Source organism: Myxine glutinosa, chromosome 2 (assembly GCF_964187855.1).
Source record: "Myxine glutinosa chromosome 2, kmMyxGlut1.1, whole genome shotgun sequence".
NCBI classification, from domain to species: Eukaryota; Metazoa; Chordata; class Myxini; order Myxiniformes; family Myxinidae; genus Myxine; species Myxine glutinosa.
The window spans coordinates 52,300,195-52,320,390 of NC_136262.1; the positions used below are offsets into that span (position 1 = coordinate 52,300,195).

Below are 20,196 nucleotides of genomic sequence, written 5' to 3' on the forward strand. Positions count from 1 at the left end.
GACAAATTAACACAGTACATAGGATTTGAACCTGGCATCAGCCATCCTCAGTGAAGTGCTCAGAGGGGAACACGAAACTGGCGAGCCTCAAATATATGCGTGTTCTTCATCTTACACTGCCTTTTGCCATCATCGATGCCATTTTTCTATCATCACTTTGTAATCTTATACAGGGGCGGTCTGAGTGATTCCGGGGCTCTGGGGAAAAAAGTCAAGGATGTGGTCCCCTACCATCCCTCTTATTCCCACCCAACCCACTCTGAACGAGAATAAAGCACCCGATCTTCACGAATAGTGGACCCGGACCAATTTCCGTTGGTCTTCACAGCCTTGTAGCATACCTGCCTGCTTACTGCTTGAGCATGAGTGGGGGTGTGGGAGGGGAAGAGGGGTTTGTCTGTCTATAGTTTGTTTGTCCGCACAGAATAAATATGATTTTCTCTGCAACCATTGGTCTGATTGACATGCACCTCCTCCTGTAGAACTGTTTAATGATAATTATGATGTCATATGTCACGTGGTACTGGCGCCATCTTGGAAAAACCGAAAAACTTTGCACCTCTATTTCTCCGAAAGTGCTGCATAGAAAAAATTGAAACATGGCTCATTGCAAAGAACTCTCCATGGGGAATAACATGTTAATGATGATGTCATAGGTGCCTCCATTATGACGTCATAATTCGACAAGTACAAAACTTCATCCGATCGAGTTGAAATTTCTTGCGCGTCATCTCGGTCAAAAGGATCACGGGATAAATTGGCAGAGAAAAAAAAAGATAACGTCATCGGTCACGTGGTTCGGCCTCCATATTTGTTTTAACACAAAAGCCTTCAAAACACGTCCTGGCAAGGGTCTACAATCTCTGATTGCTCTTTCTTGTTTATTTTGTAAAAGGATTGCCATGCCGTGGAAGGACCGATTAAGCTGCTCTATGCAGCTTAACATGGCGTGTGTTTAAAACGTGGGAATTCTTCCAGATTGTTTATAGATAATTAGCCAAATCAACGAAGGTCATGATCATTTTGGCGCATCACACTCCACATCAGAGAGCTCTAGGAGAACTCCTACATATACACACACACACACACAAACACACACACACACACACACACAAACACACACACACACACACACACACACATAGAAACACACACACACACACACAAACACACACACACACACACACAAATGAATATTATAAAAGGAATGGAGTGACTCGAAATTCATTTGACAAAGTCTGTTGTCGATGTCGATGTGAATGCATCGTGTTGGCCTCGAAAACAAAATACTCTCGCTATAACGATGAAAAAACGAGGTTATTAGCTTAAGGTGGAAATATTTTGGTTGTTAGCCCCAACTTTACCGCTGATTCTTGCCGGCGTGGCTGCTTCAGTCTTAGTTTTACTTTTGAAGATATTAGTAACTTTTTGCAAACTTTCATGTGATTTCTTCTCTGCTTTTACTTTTTTCCGTTTGTCTGCTCCACCTGGATAATTTTGTTTCATTGTTTCTGGTTGACATTGCCTAGGTAGGCTGTAAAAGAACGTCGCCTCAATTGACGTGTGCAAAAACAGCCTTTGGAGGCCATTTTTCCCCGCAGGGCGGGGGTTGGCCTTTTTTGGGCACCATGGTCCCCTTTTTGAAGTAATGTTTTACGGCCGGATGCCCTTCCTGCCACCAACCCTATTAGTGCTGTTGCGACACACAGGGAATTACCAGTGAGCTGGTACTCAATTTGCCAACCTCGGAGGGATGACAGGCTGAGTAAACGCCCCTGGCGTTAATTCAGCGATCGACCGGGATTCAAACCCAGGATCCTAGGATCCCAAGTTGGCACCAGCTTTAAAACATCTATTCACCACCATGTCTTATCTTCCCCCATCCAAAACCTTGATTTTTTCTACCCCCGTTAATTCACTCCAGATCCACTTTTCTGAAATACCGACTTCTTTCCTGTAAGTCCAAGCAGTGTCCATGTGTTGTTTTACCTCTCCCACCCTCCCCCCCCCCCCTTCCCATGCCACCTTCCCCCAAGCCCCCTCCCTCCCACAGATCTCCTGATGTCCATGCTTTCAAATGTTGTACTTGTGTGCTTCCTCCTCTCTCCCCAGCTTGTCTCCCGCTCCCTTTGTTGTATGTTTTGTATGTCCGTTTGTTTTTTTTCGTCATTAATGTTAGCTCTTACACGAGCCTCGATCTTGTCTCCAAAAAAAATAAAACCAGACATAATGTCACTTTGTCACATTTAGGATCATCCTGATACCTACATGAGGATGTGGATGGCGTCGTTTGAGGTTTTCCTTTATCAGAACACTTTGCAGAATCGTCGGACTTGGATTGGTTACCATTTATCTATATAGGAAGAAAAAATAAAAATTATAATCATACATTACAATAACATTGTTGTTAAATTATCTTCAGTGATTTATTCCAATGCTCTTTGCAGTACAGTACTGTGTTTTATTCATCTTATTAATCACTAAAGGTAGAGAACCTGAATTAAAACAGATATATGACTGATATCAGTTTTGGTTCATCGATGCTTCCATTGCTTTTTATGGTCAAAATAATCCACACACACTCACACAAGTTGTGGTCACAATCAATTTGTACACTGTCACAAGTAATCCTGAAGATGATATTCACATGGAAGAGGTTGCTGTCTAAAACCACTTGTAAGCAAAAGTGATGTAGATACAGTGCCCTCCATAATTATTGGAACAGTGAAGTCAAATTTGTTATTACCCTGTGCCCGCGAAGGGAAAAGCAGGGTTAAGCATTCGGTTTCGTATGTCGTGCGTACGTGCATACATGTCTGCATTTTTAAAATCCATTTTTATCGGCACTGTTGGTCCCATTGGCACGAAACTTTACTCGAGGAGTTCCTCGACCTCCAGAAAATTTTTGTTCAAAATTATGACGTCATAGGTCATGTGGTACAGACGCCATCTTGGAAAAACATTACACCTCTATCTCCCAAAGCGCTCAATGGAAAAAAATTAAACATGCCTTATTGTCGAGTACTCCCCATGGGAAATGATATGTTGTTGATGATGTCATCGGTGCCTTCATTATGACATCATAATTCGACAAGTGCAACGCTTGATCTGATCAGTATGAAAAGAAAATCCTCTGCACATGTTATTCCGATGGTCACAAAATTTTCACAATATGAGCGGCTCTTCCTGGAGAATTTTTTAATGATAATTATGATGTCATAGGTCACGTGGTACAGGCGCCGTCTTGGAAAAATCGAAAAACGTTGCACCTCTATATCTACGAAATCGCTCCATGGAAAAAATTGAAACATTGTTCATTGTCAAGTACTCCCCATGGGGAATAAGATATGTTAATGAGGATGTTATCGGTACCTTAATTATGACGTCATAATTCGACAAGTACAATGCTTGATTCGATCAGCATGAATTTTTTTCTCTGCAATTCTTGGTGCGATTGACACAAAATTTTCATCATATCACCAAAGTAGGGCTTCCTCCTGTAGAATATTTCAATGATAATTATGACGTCATTGGTCATGTGGTACAAGCGCCATCTTGGAAAGACTTCGCACCGCCATACAGTCGTGGCCAAAAATATGACTAACTATACAGTCGTGGCTCAACTCGCACCATCCGTCACCAACTCAATGAAAGGGGGTTCTATGGTAGGAGACCCAGAAGGACCCCACAACTGAGAGAGAAACAAAAGAAAGCCTCACTTGAGTTTGTCAAAACACACCTGAACAAGCAAAATCCTTCTGGGAGAATGTCCTGTGGACAGATGAGACCAAATTAGAGCCTTTTGGTGAAGCATATCATCTCTATGTTGACAGAACATAAAATGAAGCCTTCAAAGAAAATAGCATCTTCCCTACAGTCAAACATGGAGGAGGTTCAGTGATGTTTTGGGGTTGCTGTGCTGCCTCTGGCACTGGGTGCTTTGAATGTGTGCATGGCATCTTGAAATCAGGAGATTACCAAGGCATTTTGAAGCGCAAAGTTCAACCCAGTTTCAGAATGCTGTGTCTCCATCGAAGGTCATAGGTCTTGCAGCAGGACAATGACCCCAAACACACTTCAAAAAGCACCCAGGAATGGTTCAAGACAAAACGCTAGACTGTTCTGAAGTGACCAGCAATGATTCCAGATCTAAATCCCATTGAATAACTGTGGGGAGATCTGAAAATAGCAGTTGGGACCGGCACCCTTCAAATCTGGGAGAACTGGAGCAGTTTGCACAAGAAGAGGCCAAACTGCCAGTAGAGAGGTGTAGGAAGCTCATTCATGGCTACAGGAAGCCCTTGACTGCGGTTATTTTGACCACAGGCTATGATACCACATATTAAGTCAAGGGTATCAATAATTTTGTTTATACCATGTCTTTTTATTTTCTGATTTAAAAGGACATATTCAGTTCTGCATAAAAAACAAAGGTTCTGTCATATTAACAGTGAAATAATGAGTTGTGGAGACCAAATACTTTTGTCAATTTCAACTTATTTTTAGAAAGATTGTGGGTTATTTGTAACAAGTGCAAGGGTGCCAATATTTTTGACCACGACTGTATCTCTGAAACCACTCTATGGAAAAAATTGCGACCTGGCTCATTGTCAACTACTCCCCATGGGGAATAAGATATGTTAATGATGATGTCATCAGTGCCTTCATTATAAAGCCATAATTCGACAAATACAACACTTATCCGATCATTATGAATTCTTTTTCTCTGCAACTGTTGGTCCGATTGACACGAAATTTTCACCATGGGAGCGCCTCCTCCTTTAAAATATTTTAATGATAATCATGACGTCGTAGGTCATGTGGTGCAGGCGCCATCTTGGAAAAAGCAAAAAATGTTGCACCTCTATATCTCCAAAACCGCTGTGGAAAAAATTTAAACGTGGCTCATTGGAAAGAACTCCACATGGGGAAGAGGTGTTCTTATTGATGACATCATTGGTGCCATAATTATGACGTCATAATTCGACAGGGACAACGCTAAGTCTGATGAGCTTGAAATTTATTGAGCGTGATCTATGCAAGAATTATATTAGAGAATATAAATTTTTGATGTCATCGCTCACGTGGTCTGGCAACCATATTGGATAAAACAAACAAAAAAAACCTTCAAAAACAGAAGAGTTGGCTCGCACCAAGTTGACTACGCAGAGTATGTATTCTATGAAGACCATCTAGTTAGTGCTACATCGTCAAGAAATTGGGATTTGAGATCAAAAGATGAATACGAGGCAAGAATAAAGAAGGTCAGATTTTACTTTTGGTATTTATATGCATATATGTTTTACCATCATATAACAATATAACATATAACATATATATAACATATATATCATATAACATATAACAATTCAACTGCTCACCTTCACTCCTTCATCCCTCTTTTCTCCCGCCTCTGGAACAAACTCCCTCACTCTCTTCAATCCCACTCCTCCCTCCAGGTCTTTAAAACGGCTGTTCACCACCATCTCTTATCTTCCCCAATCCAAAACCTTGATCTTTTCTATCCCCGCTAATTTCACCCCAAATTCACTTTTTTGAGGTGCCGACTTCTTTCCTGGAAGTCCTTGGTGTCCTTTCGTTTTATACCTATCCTGCCCCCCCCCCCCCCCCCAGGCCCTCTCCCTCCCACACATCTCCCGATGTCCCTGCTCTCAAATGTTGTGTTTGTGTGCTTCCTCCCCTTCTCTCCCCATCTTGTCGACCGCTCCCCTTTTTGTATACTTTGTTTGCTTGTTTGTTTGATTTGTTTGTTTGATAAATGTTAGCTCTTTCACGAGCCTCGACTCTGTATACAAATTTTTTTTTTTTTAAAGCACTTTTTATGTTCAGTGCCCTCATTTTAGGTAAGCATAAGTATTGGTTGTGGGTGTGTGAGAGGATAGAGATCACCTGAGAACAGATAGAAATGTATTGAGTAGCATGGTCTGTGTACGAGTAGTTAGCTAATATTGATGTAATAAGCGGGGACATGTCAGCTTAAGGATTGTCTTGTTTGAATGTGCACCATATGGAGAGTGGTGCATTGTAATAATTATCGAGGGTTTAAGGTTCGTCAAACATGTGTAAAACATGTGTAAAACCTTTTGTAATCCACCAGGTTCACCAGGTGGTAATAGAAGAGCAGGAGAGAGCGATACACATCATGGTGAGGCTCTGCCAGGTTTAGGAGAAAGGGGATGGGGGGGGGGCAGAGTGACAAACGTCTGTTCATGAGGGCGGAGCTATGGGCACCTGAAAGGGTAGAGAGTGTCAGTAGAGTGAGGGGAGGAGCCTGTGTCGCACAGGTGCTCGGAGGAGAATTTGGAAAGTGCAAGAGAGGGTTTCTAGAGTGCGCTGAGAGGAGAGCTTTTGCAGGAGAAGTCCTGCCTGCCTTCGCCCTGCGGCGGTTCTTGTCTGTGCTTTCTGTTCATTGTCCTGCCCGCTTCACCAATGCCTCCTCACCGTCTCCTTATCACCTTGTCATGGCCTGCTCGTCCTGCCTGTCTGTGGCTGCTTCGCTGCCAACCCCCCCCCCCCCCCCCCACCCCTCATCCCTCCTCCTTCGACGTTCCAACTACTGGAGATAAGAGAGAAGTCACTTGTTCTTGTTTCTTGTTCTTGTTCCCTTTCCCCATCTGTGATTGAATCTGGAGTGAGGAGCTTTATATTTCTCTTGATTGACTTTACGTCATTGCATGTACTTACTTATTGATTACTTGTTACCTGTTTCACATTTTTTTCCCTTCTCAAATCCTGCCGTCGGGTTCACCGCCGTCGGATTCAATCTTCCCTGTTTTGTTGTATTCGAGAATGAACCCTATGGTTTTACAAGAGCTTTCAGGTTGTTGTGTTTCTCCTCACAACCGCATGTGTGCAATTCCGCTATAATTGATGGTTTGAGGGAGTCAAAGCCATTTCAGTCCTTCCGTCCAGCATCGGTGTTAATTGATGGCGGATGTGCAAGAGATTGGCGGCACGAGGATACTGCGAGGATGAAGGAAGTGAGCCGGGGGTGGAGCTAGTGAGGATCCCAGGGTAGGAACCTCCAGCATTCCTGAGCAGACGAGCCAGAAAACGGATGCGATGACCATCCAGGCCAAGTTAAAATTTTAAGACAAATGAATAATAAAATGAATAAGATGGGTGAGCATATGAAGAGAGATATTATTAATATGGGTGAAAAAAATATATAGAAATGAAGCTGATTTGGAAAAAAAAATGGATGAGTAAAAGGGAGATGAGAGCACAATGGGTGAGGTTTGAAAATAAAATAGATGAATAAAAGAATGAAAAGAATGAGATGAAAAGTGATTTGGGAGTGAGGTTGGAAGAAATAATGAATTAACTCGGAGAGCGAATGGATGGATTAGAGAGGAAAATGGAGGGTCAATTGGGGCACAGGCAGGGAGATATTTGTTGGGTAATGGTCTGGAAGAGCATCGCACCGGGGTGAATGTCGCTTTGCTCTGGTGGAAAGAGACCATCCATGTGATGAGCAGCCATGAGGGCATTAATCCAACCACATTGTGGTCCTGCACCGCATGTGGACAAGACCATGAGGTGTATCCAGATTATCCCCCCCCCTCCCCCCAGAAGGTCATTTATGGGCCAGATAGCTTTTTACTGACAACTTCAGTGATGTAGCAATACCTCTGACAGTACACTCGGTTTTCAGGAGCTTTGAATATCAATATGTAATACTGTTCAATTAAATTAAGAATTGGATCACAAACCCTCAAAGGCCAGTCCATCGTCTTCACTGTTAACGCCACCATCATGTCCATGAACAAAGGAGGTTGAAGAATTAAAACAGATCATTAATTAATTTAAGGTATTTTTTCTCAGAAAGAATATAGTGTGCATGAGAATAGAGTGCCATTGGTGAGGCCCCATGTTCATTGTGCAGATGAAACATGGTGGGGAAGTGGAAAATGAGAAAATCTTTAGGAGGACAAAAGAAGGTCAGGAGGATATTGATGAAAAAGGATGTTTGAAGAGTATGGTAGGATGAGATAAAAGGTGAAGTCGGAAATTGGTTGGAAGAAGCCAGGTGTAAGTGGGACTGACACAATCCGTCAATGTCCCGACCCGGATCTCAGTCAATGGAGTGTCCACTCTTCCAGACTTGGTTATGACAAACTTCCCTGCAAATGTCTGCTGCTCTCCTTCTGCTCCAATCGGTTCTTCTGATCATTTGCTTGTTAAAGTGGACATCTCTCTGGCCATTTTCAGAGCCTCATCAGCACCGATGAGTCTGGCATTTCACTCAGGCTGACTGGCATGGTCTTCAAGCAGCCATAAATCATCTGGACTGGTCTCCGATCTATACTGCTTCTGACCAACTCTTCCTGGGAATTCTTCCAAAGGAAACTGCTCTCTCTTTCTCTCATACACAGATTTATCCCATCTCGTCTTCAGTCGTCATACCCTTCCTCCCGTCCATGGTACACTGAATCTTGTGGTGTGGCAGTTTCCCTGAAACAACTTGCCTTTGCCTCATGGAAGGCTCATCCAACTGAAGGCAATCTCAGTTCCTTTCACAAAGCTCGGAACAAGTGTGTGTCCACCGTCAGGAGAGCCAGGAAACAATATCTCTCCACTCTCAAAACTGAACTCTCAAACCTGTCTCCCTCCTCCAAATCCTGGTGGCGTCTGGTCAAATCTGTTTCTGGTGTTGGTTCCCCTTCCATTCACTCCATTACCTCAAATGGATACACAGCTGAGACCACATGTGAAAAAGCCGAATGCCTCAACTCTGTGTTTGCCTCAAAATATTGTGTCCCGAACCCATCTCTCTGTACCCGCATTACCCAGTCGAACCCAGCTGCTCCTGGACTCTGTGTCCCTCTCTCCTGACAAGGTGGAGAAGTTTTTGTCAAACCTCGACTCTGATTCTGCAACTGGACCAGACGGCATCAGCCCAGGGGTCCTAAAATCCTGCTCTGCCACTCTATCTCACTCTCTCTCTGTTCTCTTCACCCTCCCTTTTGCTCAAGGTCATCTGCCATCCGCTTGGAAATCAGCCAACATTACCGCTTTACACAAAAATGGTGAAAAAACAGATACTTGCAACAAGAGACCAATCAGCCTGCTCCCAATAATCAGCAAGGTCATGGAATCCATCATGGCTTCTGACATCAAATCCTTCCTCTTCTCCAATGGCTTTATCTCTGATCATCAATTTGGATTCAGACCAGGTCACTCTACTCTGGACATGCTGCTTCTGCTGTCTCAACAATGGATGGAAGTCCTCAATGCCAAACAGGAAATCAGAGCCGTCTCCCTTGACATATCACGTGCCTTCGATACGGTCTGGCACCCCGCTCTGCTCACCAAACTCTCCTCCTATGGTATCCATGGAAATCTCCACGCATGCCTGGCGGACCTCCTCTCTGGTCGTAGTCAACGTGTGGCCCTGAATGGATTTCTCTCATCTCCCCTTCCTGTTCAGGCTGGAGTTCCACAAGGCAGGGTTCTGGGCCCTGTGCTTTTTCTGGTCTACATCAATGATCTCTTCGACTCTCTTGAAAATCCTCTCTATCTCTTTGCTGATGACTCCACTCTCTGCCGCTCCATACCTCATCCCTTAGATCGGCAGTCTGCAGCCTCCTCACTCTCTGCAGACCTGGACAAAATCACAGACTGGTCAAACTAGTGGAACATGTCTTTCAATCCGGACAAATCTCACACTCTCACTATGTCTCTCCGAAAAGACCGACTGGACAACCCTCCCATCTACATTCTGAACAATCCTCTCAAAGGAGTTCTGTCACTCAAGCTTTTGGGTCTCACAATCTGCCATGATCTTTCCTGAGAAACCCACATTTCCAAGCTGGCCTCCATAGCCAGTCGCCGATTGGGCATCCTCCGTCGTGTGAAGTCCTTCCTTGGCACACCTGAGCTCCTCACCACATACAAGGCTTTCATCCGTAGCTCAATGGAATACTGTTCTCCCCTCTGGGCTGGTGCTCCTGCCTCACCTAGCTCGGCTTCATGCTGTTGAAACCAAAGCTTTCAGAATCATTGGAATCTCCCGCGATGAAGCTAACTCCAAGGGCCTTTCACTCACTCACCGCAGGCAGGTTGGTGGTCTCTGTCTTCTACCGACTCCTCTCCGGCCTTGCTCCCCCAGCTCTGTCTGTGCTCTGTCCCCCAAATATTCCTTCAAGTCACACAAAATCTGCCAGCAACCCTCTTATGGTGAAACTGCCAAAATCAAGACTCTGCTCACCTCCACTCTTTCATTCCTCTTTTCTCCAGCCTCTGGAACAAACTTCCTCACTCTCTTCAATCCCAATCCTCCCTCCAGGTCTTTAAAACAGCTGTTCACCACCATCTCTCATCTTCCCCCATCCAAAACCTTTATCTTTTCTACCCCCGTTAATTCACCCCAGAACCACTTTTTTGAAATGCCGACTTCTTTCCTGGAAGTCCTTGCAGTGTCCATGTGTTTTATACCTCTCCCAGCCCCCTCCCCCTTCCCATGCCTCCCCCCCCCAAGCCCTCTCCCTCCCACAGATCTCCCGATGTCCCTGTTCTCTACTGTTGGACTTGTGTGCTTCCCTCTCTCTGTCCCCATCTTGTCTCCCACTCCCTTTATCATATGTTTGATGTGTCAGTTTGTTATTTTGTGATTAATGTTAGCTCTTACACGAGCCTCGATCTTGTATACAAATTTTTTTTTTTTAAAGTGCCGGTATGTAGATATGGGCCTTACAAGGGCATAATGGGTGGGTGAAGGTGTATCAAAAATGCCACAATGTTTTACAATTGGTACAACAACACAACAACAGGCATTTTAAAGGCCATTTTCCCTGCAAGAGCGGGGGGACGACAAGAATTGGTTTCAGAACCTGTCGACTTACTGTATCATCAGTTTGAAGAGTACTTCCAGCATTGTTTTTCGATTTTTTTTTTGTGATTTTCTCTTCCATGAGTCTCAAAACTTCCTGATTCTCATCACTGCTGTAGCTCTTATTTGTTTGAAACAAGAAGACGTGGCTCGGCATTGGCTTGTGTTTGATGGAAACCGAAATGAGGGACCCAGCTGCAAGCACAATAAATGGCATCATTTCAGTAAATTCCTCAATATTTGCAATTAGTGCACTGGAAGGCTTGCATTGTTACCTTCAATGAGACGAGCAACAGAAAGGATATCAGCTGCCGGGCAGGGACAATTAACGTGGAAAGTACTCGATTCAACATGGGATGGGATGCTTCTTGTCACGTCCTGAAAGTTCTGATGACACCACTTCTGTAGATCTGATTCCAGTTCATTTAAACATTCTTCATTTGCCGCTGTCTTTTGATACTGCAAAATAACTTAACAAAGAAATACCAAACAAAGTTAGAACAAAATAAGAATTCATCTGAATAACTCTTTCCGTTTTAATTAAATATCTTGATGCAGAGGCAAATGCAGATGGGTTTGAAACGTTCAGAAGAAGAACCCCCTGTGTTCACCAGGCCCACACCAACCTCACCCCCACCTCACCCCTTCCGCCCTCCCTCCTCCCCTCCACCCCAACCCACCAGTTGGCCCTTTTAATGAACCACATTATTGTCTTTTAATAAAATAATGATTTATTGAGATTCTGCTTTGACAGACAGTTTCATGAAGACAAGTTGTCAGAGACAAGTTATCCAAGACTGCACCCTGATGACTCAAGTGTTAGATTGCATTTAACATAAAATGACAAGTAAGTGAATGATCTTCACAAAACACCAGTGTGGATGTTTCACATGCAATTTAATGTTGTAGTCGTTCAGCATTGCGTGCTGTGAATCAGTCAATGTACCAACAGGAGGAATCAGTACAGATCATCATTAAATACAAGACAAAAGACAATAATACCTTGAAGATCATCATTTTCTAGTGATCGCTGATTAAATTGCCAATTCTCGGGCTGAGGGTGAGCCGAACCATCTGAGCTGCGTCTGGGTGATTTCTGCAATGAAATAAGTATCTCAGTAACTTGACAAATTTAAACATCTTTACAAATTGTTTCCCGAAGCAACTGTGGTGCATGTCCCATGTTAAACAGGAAGATCATGATTGCATTAGACTCTTACCATCCTGTCAGGCCTTGGTCAGTATGTTACAAAACAATCAGATATTAAATGAGGATTATGCAAACTCACATTAACTATTCAGCAGTAAATTTTTTGCCATTCCAAAATGACAACACATGTTAAACACCTCATAGCTGACAACAGGCTGTTTGACTTGAAGATGTGACCCACCACTGTCTGAACGTTATGTTGTTCAATGTTCATGTGACCAAAGCTGCCGTTTCGGTGAAATCCTCCATTAGCAAATTATTTCAGGCTGTTTGGTGAAGTTCGTTAACTAATGAGACATCTATTTTATTTTGAGTTTATTTCTTTCTACAGCATCTTCTGTATGAAGTTATACATGGATAACAAGCGAGACAAGGACACTTGGAGATACATCAATGAAAACTGACATGAAAAAAATACATTAACAAATACAGTAATGGATAAATCAACATAATACATTTGATTAAAAACTGAAATCCCAAAATCATGGAGAAGTGCAAACACTAAACTGGACAACCTGACCTGATTATTTAAGTGTAATAATATTCATGTCTTCTTGTATTCGGATGAACATATAACACAGGTTAGATAAGGCAAAACTGCCTTTTTCTTCAACCCGATGTCGCGTGCAATTCTTTATCCAGTCACATGCCAAGGAATTATTTAAAGTGATACCCAAACAAAGAAGCATATTTAATTCATCCTAAAATTTCACTCCATCCTAAATTATGGAACTCCATCCTAAAATTTATCGTCTTATTTATTTATTTTTACCCTCTTGGTTTTTGGGATGACACACTCCTTTTCTCTAAAGGAGGTTCTTCCTCTTCTTACACTCCCTGTGGAGTTAATTTAAAAAACTAGACACACTCTTCGACGTCATGACGTCGACCGATATGCTTCCGCCCACATTATCACATCATTATAATACTTGTACCTAGTTTGATTTCAATCCATTCAGCTGTTCTCAAGTTATCACATTTTTACCTGACATGACCTCTGACCTTTGACCTCTTGACCCCAACATTTAATCAGTTCAGGTTTGCATCATTATACATTATTATACATCATCATTCAAACATACCTGCACCAAGTTATAATTTAAATCCCTTCATCTGTTCACAAGTTATCACATTTTTCCTTGACATGACCTCTGACTTTTGGCCTTTGACCTTGGGACCCCAAAATCTAATCAGTTAATCTTTTACATCATTATACATACCTGTACCAAGTATGAATAAGATAAGTTCAGCTGTTCTCAAGTTATAGACCTATTACAGACTATTACCTTTGAACTTTGACCTCTTGACCCAAAAATCTAATCAGTTAATCTTGACATCATCATATATAACTGTACCATGTTTGAATTAGATCACTTCAGCAGTTCTCAAGTTATAGACATACTGGTGGGGTCACCCATGGGAATCCCACGGGCATGGACGTGTGTGACATTTCGACATATTGAGTTAGATGCTGTACCTGCACATTCAGTAATATAAAATGGTTACTGCCAATTTATCAGATGCACAAATGATGTCATCTACACAATGTATTTACTTCTGATAACATGTGAATGCATGTGCGTGCACACCCACATACACATATACACATACATGTACACCCACACACATATATATACACACACACACACACACGTACACATGTACACCCACACACATACACACAAACATCTCGTTTTTTCATTTCTGTTCCTCACAATTCTGTCTCTCTCTTGTTCACAGACACACACAGACACACATACACATACACATATATCCACACACACACTGCACAGATATAGATATAGATATAGATATATACTAGCTGAAAGCACCCGGCGTTGCCCATTTTTGAATTAATTGATTACTATAATTCAGCTTTTACTCGCGGCCGTAGAAGATTGACGACTATAATTCAGCTCAGCTTTCAATTGCGAAATGGGCCCAGCACGGCCGACGCGGCCTCGACCGGCCTCGCCACCTAGCCTATAACCTTCTCGGGGCCTGTCCCGACATTATTGGTTCTTTTTGAATGAATTTACTACTATAATTCAGCTTTTACTTGCGGCCGTAGAAGAATGACTACGATAATTCAGCTCAGCTTATAATTGTGAAATGCGCCCAGCCCGGCCGAAGCGGCCTCAACCGGCCTCGCCACCTAGCCTAAAACCTTCCCGGGGCCCGTCCCAACGTTTTTTGTGTTCGAGGTTTCCTCCTATCTTTCACCGTTAAGGAGATTAGCGTGTGCAGACAAACAAACAAAAACTTTCTTTTATAATATAGAGAGAAGAGAGAAGAGAAGAGATATGTATATATGCACATATATACATACACACACACACACACACACACACACACACACACACACACACACACACACACACACACACATCCACGAGGAGACGTGCGAAGTCGTCCGCCGATGGGAGGGCGCAGGTAAATTCGGTGGGTGCGGCCCGGCTCAAGGCGCACGCCAGGGAGCTGAAAGTCTCGGCGTTGACGAGACGCCGGCGTTTCACGTCTACCAGCAGCCCGTGGGCGCACAAGAAATCGGCCCCGAGCAAAGCCATGGGGATGTCCGCCGTCACGAACTGCCAGTGAAAGAGCTGGCTGCCGAAGCGGAGGGCGACGGTGCGTGGGCCGACAGTGCTCTTGTTGGCCTCCTTGGCGAGGTCGCGGGGGTTTACGATGGTCGTACCTGCCAGGGCGACCCTCACCGGGGCCGGGAGCTGGCGAAGAAAGAGCTCCTGAAACAGGAAATCCGAGGGGTGCTCGCCGAGCAACGCGAGCATGTAGTCCATGCGCTCGGACGGGCGCGTATCACCGAGCTCCGGTAGGTCGAGCAGGCGTCGTGCGCGCTCAGCCGGGGAAAGGGCGAACGCGCTCAGCAGAAGTGCCTTGATGGCGTCGTACTTGCCGTCAGCGGGCAGGTACTGGAGGAAGCTCAGGCAGTGGGCGGCGGTCGCGGAGCCGAGCGCGGCGACCACGTAATGGTAGCGGGTGGCATCCTCCGTGATGCCACGCAGGGCGAACTGGGAGTCCGCCTGCGCGAACCAGACGGCGGCATGTGCTTCCCAGAAGGTGGGCAGCTTGAGGGACACTGCGGTGTCCATTGCCGTGTTGCAAATTCGGGGTCACCAGTGAAGGAGTTCAGACTCCAGCAGAATACGGATAAAAGGATGGCAAGGCACAAACTCGTCCGAGAAGATGTTTATTCGTAAAACCAACTCGGGAACACTAAAAGCCTGTTTATCGGGCTGCCTTATAAAGCAAAACCAAAAACCGAAACCGAAACCGAAACCGAAAGCCACGCCTCTCAAGCGAGGCGTGCTTCGGTGGTCACGTGATCCACAGGTGTAGCTCATTATACCCGCACGCGCGGCACGCTTTGGCGGTCACGTGACCAGCCACTCTGGCGCCGTGGATCCCCGCCGGTGACGTCACCGGCTGGAGCAAGGAGATTCTGATGCCGGTCTTGCTTGGGGGACCCATGGGTCGCTACACACATATATATGTGGGGAGCTGTTATTCCCCTCCCCCTTTGTTAATTCATGCTGCTCTACCAATTACCAAGCATAACCAATTATATGTTTTGTTTTGACTGATTGCTGTATTCTTTTAAAATACTTAGTCCTTTCTTGTGCATTGAGGATGTGTAATACCCTAATAAGGAGTTCTGTGCTTGTGAGCTCTTGCCCTGTATTGGCATAATCCCTTGTTCCCCTTTTGTGGCCTTGGTTGCAGCTGCTATCTCTCAGCCTCCCACAAGACTTTGCCAATATCCTGTAGGTTGACACATTTATGAGTGTCCACTCCCTTTGTACTTCCCCAACCCAAGTCTCTATACAGAAAGTTGTAAACATGTTGCCACATATTGCTGACCATCTCCTTATCTGAGCTAACCCATGAGTGGCCTTGGATGAACTTCCTTTAACTAACTGAACAACAGGATGGGACTAATGGTGGGGGGACCAATGAGCCCATTCTTTCTCTGTATCTTGTGAGCTAAAGCCACACCCTAATATTCTTTATATATAGCAAGTTTAAATCGAATTACTTCAGAGCATCTTGTTGTAGTGTTGGTCATTTTGTGAGCTTCATGCGACATTGTGTTTTCCGCAAGCTTGTGTAAACGAGTTCTAATAAATATATCCGTTGCTCCTTCTCTGAGTCCTCTGAGTCCCAAGTTCTAAGTCCCATTCCGACATATGGTGGCAGCGGTGGGATCAGTCTGTGCAGTCCGGGACGCGGTCCCAGGCAAGTGAGTGGTGAGACCAGCTGGCAATTGATCTGGTCAGGTGAGCTGTGGTTTTCTTTTGTTTTTTCCTTTATAGCCTGGGGGTCAGTCCAAATGGTAACCCACTCTCTTGCTCGGATGCCGTATGTTCCGTTCCCTGCTCGAACCTGATCCACGAACCTAAATTTAAATACGGACCGCTTGGGTCCCGGAGCAACTGACTGTTTATGGACTCGTTAGGGTAACGTTACGTAAGGGGAAGTGCCCCACGTTGGGCGCCTGAGGGTAAGGGGTAATAGATCTCTGGGTTGTGAGGGTAAGGATAAGGGCGGCGTCCCAATCCGAGGCCTACCCGGGAGACATTGGAATCATAAGCAAGGCTAGAAGTATTATAAGGGCGTAGGACGCTAGGAGAGTACAGTAAGGTTAGGTTAGACAGCTGTGAAGGCGGGCGAGCCTCTCAAGGGTTAGGTTAGACAGCTGTGTAGGCGGACGAGCCTCTCAGGAGTTAGGTAGACGGCCGTACCTCGCGAGGCGGGCGAATCTCACGGGTACAAGGCTACGTCGGTAAACTAAATTTTCCTAGGATGGGTAATAAGACTGTAAAGGCAGAACCTCTCAGAAATACCCCAGCATTTTTCATGTTTAGGAGGTATGGCTATGACGCTGCGAGACCAGGGAAGTCATGGGTTGCGCTGACTAAGGATCTAGGTGAACCGTGGCCCGAAGGAGGGTCTTTTGCGCTGGAAAAATTGGACGCGTTGTATGGGGCATTAGAAAAGTTAGAACAGGACACGAAACACTTCCCGCCTGACTATTGGAAAGTCTTTGGTTGGTGGAAGGAAGAAGCGATGAAGCGACAGGCAAGGTCAAAACAGGCCACCCTGGCCGGTGAGGTATCAAAACTCAAGGGCCTGAGGAAACAGGCGAATAAAATGCAGGATGAAGCGGTTAAAGAAATAGAGAGGCAGGCCAACGCGCGACTGATGCCGCTCGTTGAAAATCCAGACCCCGCGGTAGGGGAGGTAGTAACCAATCTACCCTCCCCAGCCCCAGACCTAAGCCCTGTCCCGGGGTTTCAGGCGCCACCTATCCTTTCTGCGCTCCCGCCACCACCTCCCTGCAACCCCGCTACCATCGCGCCCCAGATACCCCCGGGGCCGACACCCCACGGCACGAAGGTCGTTACCCCCCAGAACCATCCGAGCCAGGGAAATCCGTTTGCACAGCTCGGGGCTAACGGGATAAATAACGGGACCGATATTGCAGGGTTCCCACCACCGATAGGACAGGATGGGTTATACCCCTCACTGGTAGGCTGTAATGGGAACGAGACCTCACAAACTACCCCATTGGAATGTCAGGAAATAACAGGAAGGAAAACATTGTGCCCCTTACAAGTTATTGGAGTTAATGCTCAAGGTCAGGGGGTTCGAGAAAGGGTACCATGGAAAGAACCCGCTTTAACAGTAATGCGGGAAAGGATTCAACATTTGCTTATCGATGACCCACGACAGATAGTGCCAACCATGTCGAATTGGTTTTTAGTTGGCGAGTGCGACTATCGAGACATAACCCATATGGGGGTATCCGTGCTCCCACCCAAGGTATGGGAAAGGGCTAGACAAAGAGCACAGTGGCCGATGGACGATCCAAGGGCAGCAGGAGCAGGCCAGATAACACAAGTACAATGGGAGGAACTGAAGGTCCGGCTGCTAGAATCCATCGAGCTGGCGCTGTTGCCAGCAGGAGGTCCGGACTGGGGAAAAATCGGGGCCATAAAATAGAAGACAGGAGAATCAATCGGAGATTACCGGGAAAGGTTGGAAAAGGCCATCGCTCGCTGGGGAGGACTGGGTCCGATGCAGCTGATAGGGCTACCCCAACCATTGGTAAACCAATATCTAATCGAGGGGCTTCGGCCGGCATTAAAGAAACAGGTACAGTCCGTCCTTTTCGGCTGGAAGGGAATGACAACCAACGATTTATGCGACAAGCTGGAACAATGCCCGGGCTCCTCCTTAGAGGAGAAGAAGGATATTAAGCAGGAAATATTGCAAATGTATGTCCAGGAGAAACGGGCTCAACTTAATCAAAATAAAAAGGGGGATCGGAGTCAGAGCCACATACGCGATCAGTGCCAGAAGTGGGGGCCCGTCCGGGGTCATGAGGACCCCTGAAGGGAGTGGCCTTTCTATAAGGGCCAATTCCCCAACGGAGAGTGGGCCCACCATGAATGCCGGGATGACTGCGACGGTTGTACTGACCAAGACCATGGACGAATTAACATGGACGAGATAAGACAACAATGGAAAATACCACCCCCTCTTCCCCCTCCTCCTCAAACCCCTCAAATTTGGACCATACCAGGGCCCCCTCCCCGAATTTGGCACCCACCAAGACCCCTTCTCCAAAACCCTGGACCACCCCCCAATAGTGGGATGCAGAATGGAGCGAAGGGGACCTGGGCCCCGCCTCGGGGTCCGCCGCAATGGCAACAAGTAAACCAGTCACAGTGGGGGCCGCCAGACCGACGGCTGGGCGGAAGGGGTGCCGTAGAGGGACGACCTATGCCCTCCGCACCGCCGGTTCTGCAGGAACCATGCTTCTATTGCAAGCAAATGGGACACTGGAGACGTGATTGCCCAAGTGCTCGTAAGGGGTTTCTGCCCCAGGACAATAGAGGGGCCTATTGACGGGACGCCAGCGGGTCGCCTAAGGAGTGTCCTCGTTTGACCATGACACCGGCAGAGGAACCGACCTTGACGCTGGACGGGACGGACAACAATTAGAGTTTCTTGTCGATACAGGCGCGACCCGCAGTACAATTAACGAGGGGCAATTGCCATCTTTGCACCCCACGGCGAGGAACGTTCAAATAATGGGTGTTTCGGGCTTACCCCAAGCGCTTCCTATTTCGGAGGAAGTGCGAGTAACATGCGGCCCGCTGGAGGCTAAACATGCTTTCTTGATGACCACTACCGCCCCAACAAATTTGCTGGGAATGGACTTATTGTGCCGATTGGGCTGTCAAATTTCATGTACAGAACAGGGAGTTTTCGTAGATGTCGCGGAATCTAAACACGACTCATTGATGATGGCATTGTCTCGTCCCGGCCCCACCGCGTATTGGTGGCGCTTGGACGAAGGGGCTCTGGCTACTTGGACGCATATCATAGATAATGTGTGTTTGGACAGTCCAGTTCTGTGGGATTGGCTACAACTGCACCAAATTTCGATAAAACACTTAAAGTATAATCCACCCCACTGCACGGCGTATTACAATGCAAAGGGCGAGGACGAGGATTATCGAGAGAAGGTTAAGGAAAAGCTGGGCAAGCGCACGCCTCTACATTTATCACGAATATGGATCGGCCGCGAGGGCATAAGTATCGAGGAAATCCTATCCGCGAGTCAGCGTGCGTTGACCCAATACCCCGCAGGAGCGGCCGCCCATGTTACCCTCACTACTGCCAAGGGATGGCCGCCGGAAGGTGTAGGTTGGATGGTGGGGCGATTACAGGAAGTTCCCTTACAAGGTTATTGGTTTAAGAGGGGCCACTGGACTGTGAGGGAGCTCAATAACGGTGAAGGGTACTCGATTGACATTAAGACACAACTGAGGGATGGAGTGTTCGAAGAAGCAGAGTTGCCACCAACGGGCAACTATGCCATGCGAGCGGTTCTAACGGACCCGGGTGAGTCAGACTACCTCCTGGCGGAGGTGCCAGACGATTTATGGCCTCAGAGCGACGATGAGGTTGGACGGATGCGAGACGCCGAACCTTTAGTAATATCAGTGCAGCCGGGGATGCGCTTGCCAAACGTGAAACAGTATAAGCTACGACCCGAGGCCGACGAAGGTATAGCACCGGTAATTCGATCCCTCGTGGAGCAGAA

The 20,196-nt window shown here is 46.0% G+C and overlaps 1 protein-coding gene across 7 annotated transcripts in view; it reads right to left on the reverse strand.

Annotated features, from left to right (window-relative positions):
* LOC137421804 (uncharacterized) overlaps positions 1 to 20,196 on the reverse strand; it is a 342,299-nt gene that overhangs the window by 213,257 nt on the left and 108,846 nt on the right. For all 7 annotated transcript variants that reach the window (XM_078773274.1, XM_078773273.1, XM_078773276.1 and 4 more), the window contains exons 8-11: positions 11,855 to 11,948; positions 11,128 to 11,322; positions 10,866 to 11,047; positions 2,269 to 2,353 (exon numbers count right to left, since the gene is read on the reverse strand). In XM_078773274.1, coding sequence (XP_078629400.1) covers positions 2,269 to 2,353; positions 10,866 to 11,047; positions 11,128 to 11,322; positions 11,855 to 11,948 — 556 coding nt within the window. The remainder of the gene's footprint in view (positions 1 to 2,268; positions 2,354 to 10,865; positions 11,048 to 11,127; positions 11,323 to 11,854; positions 11,949 to 20,196) is intronic.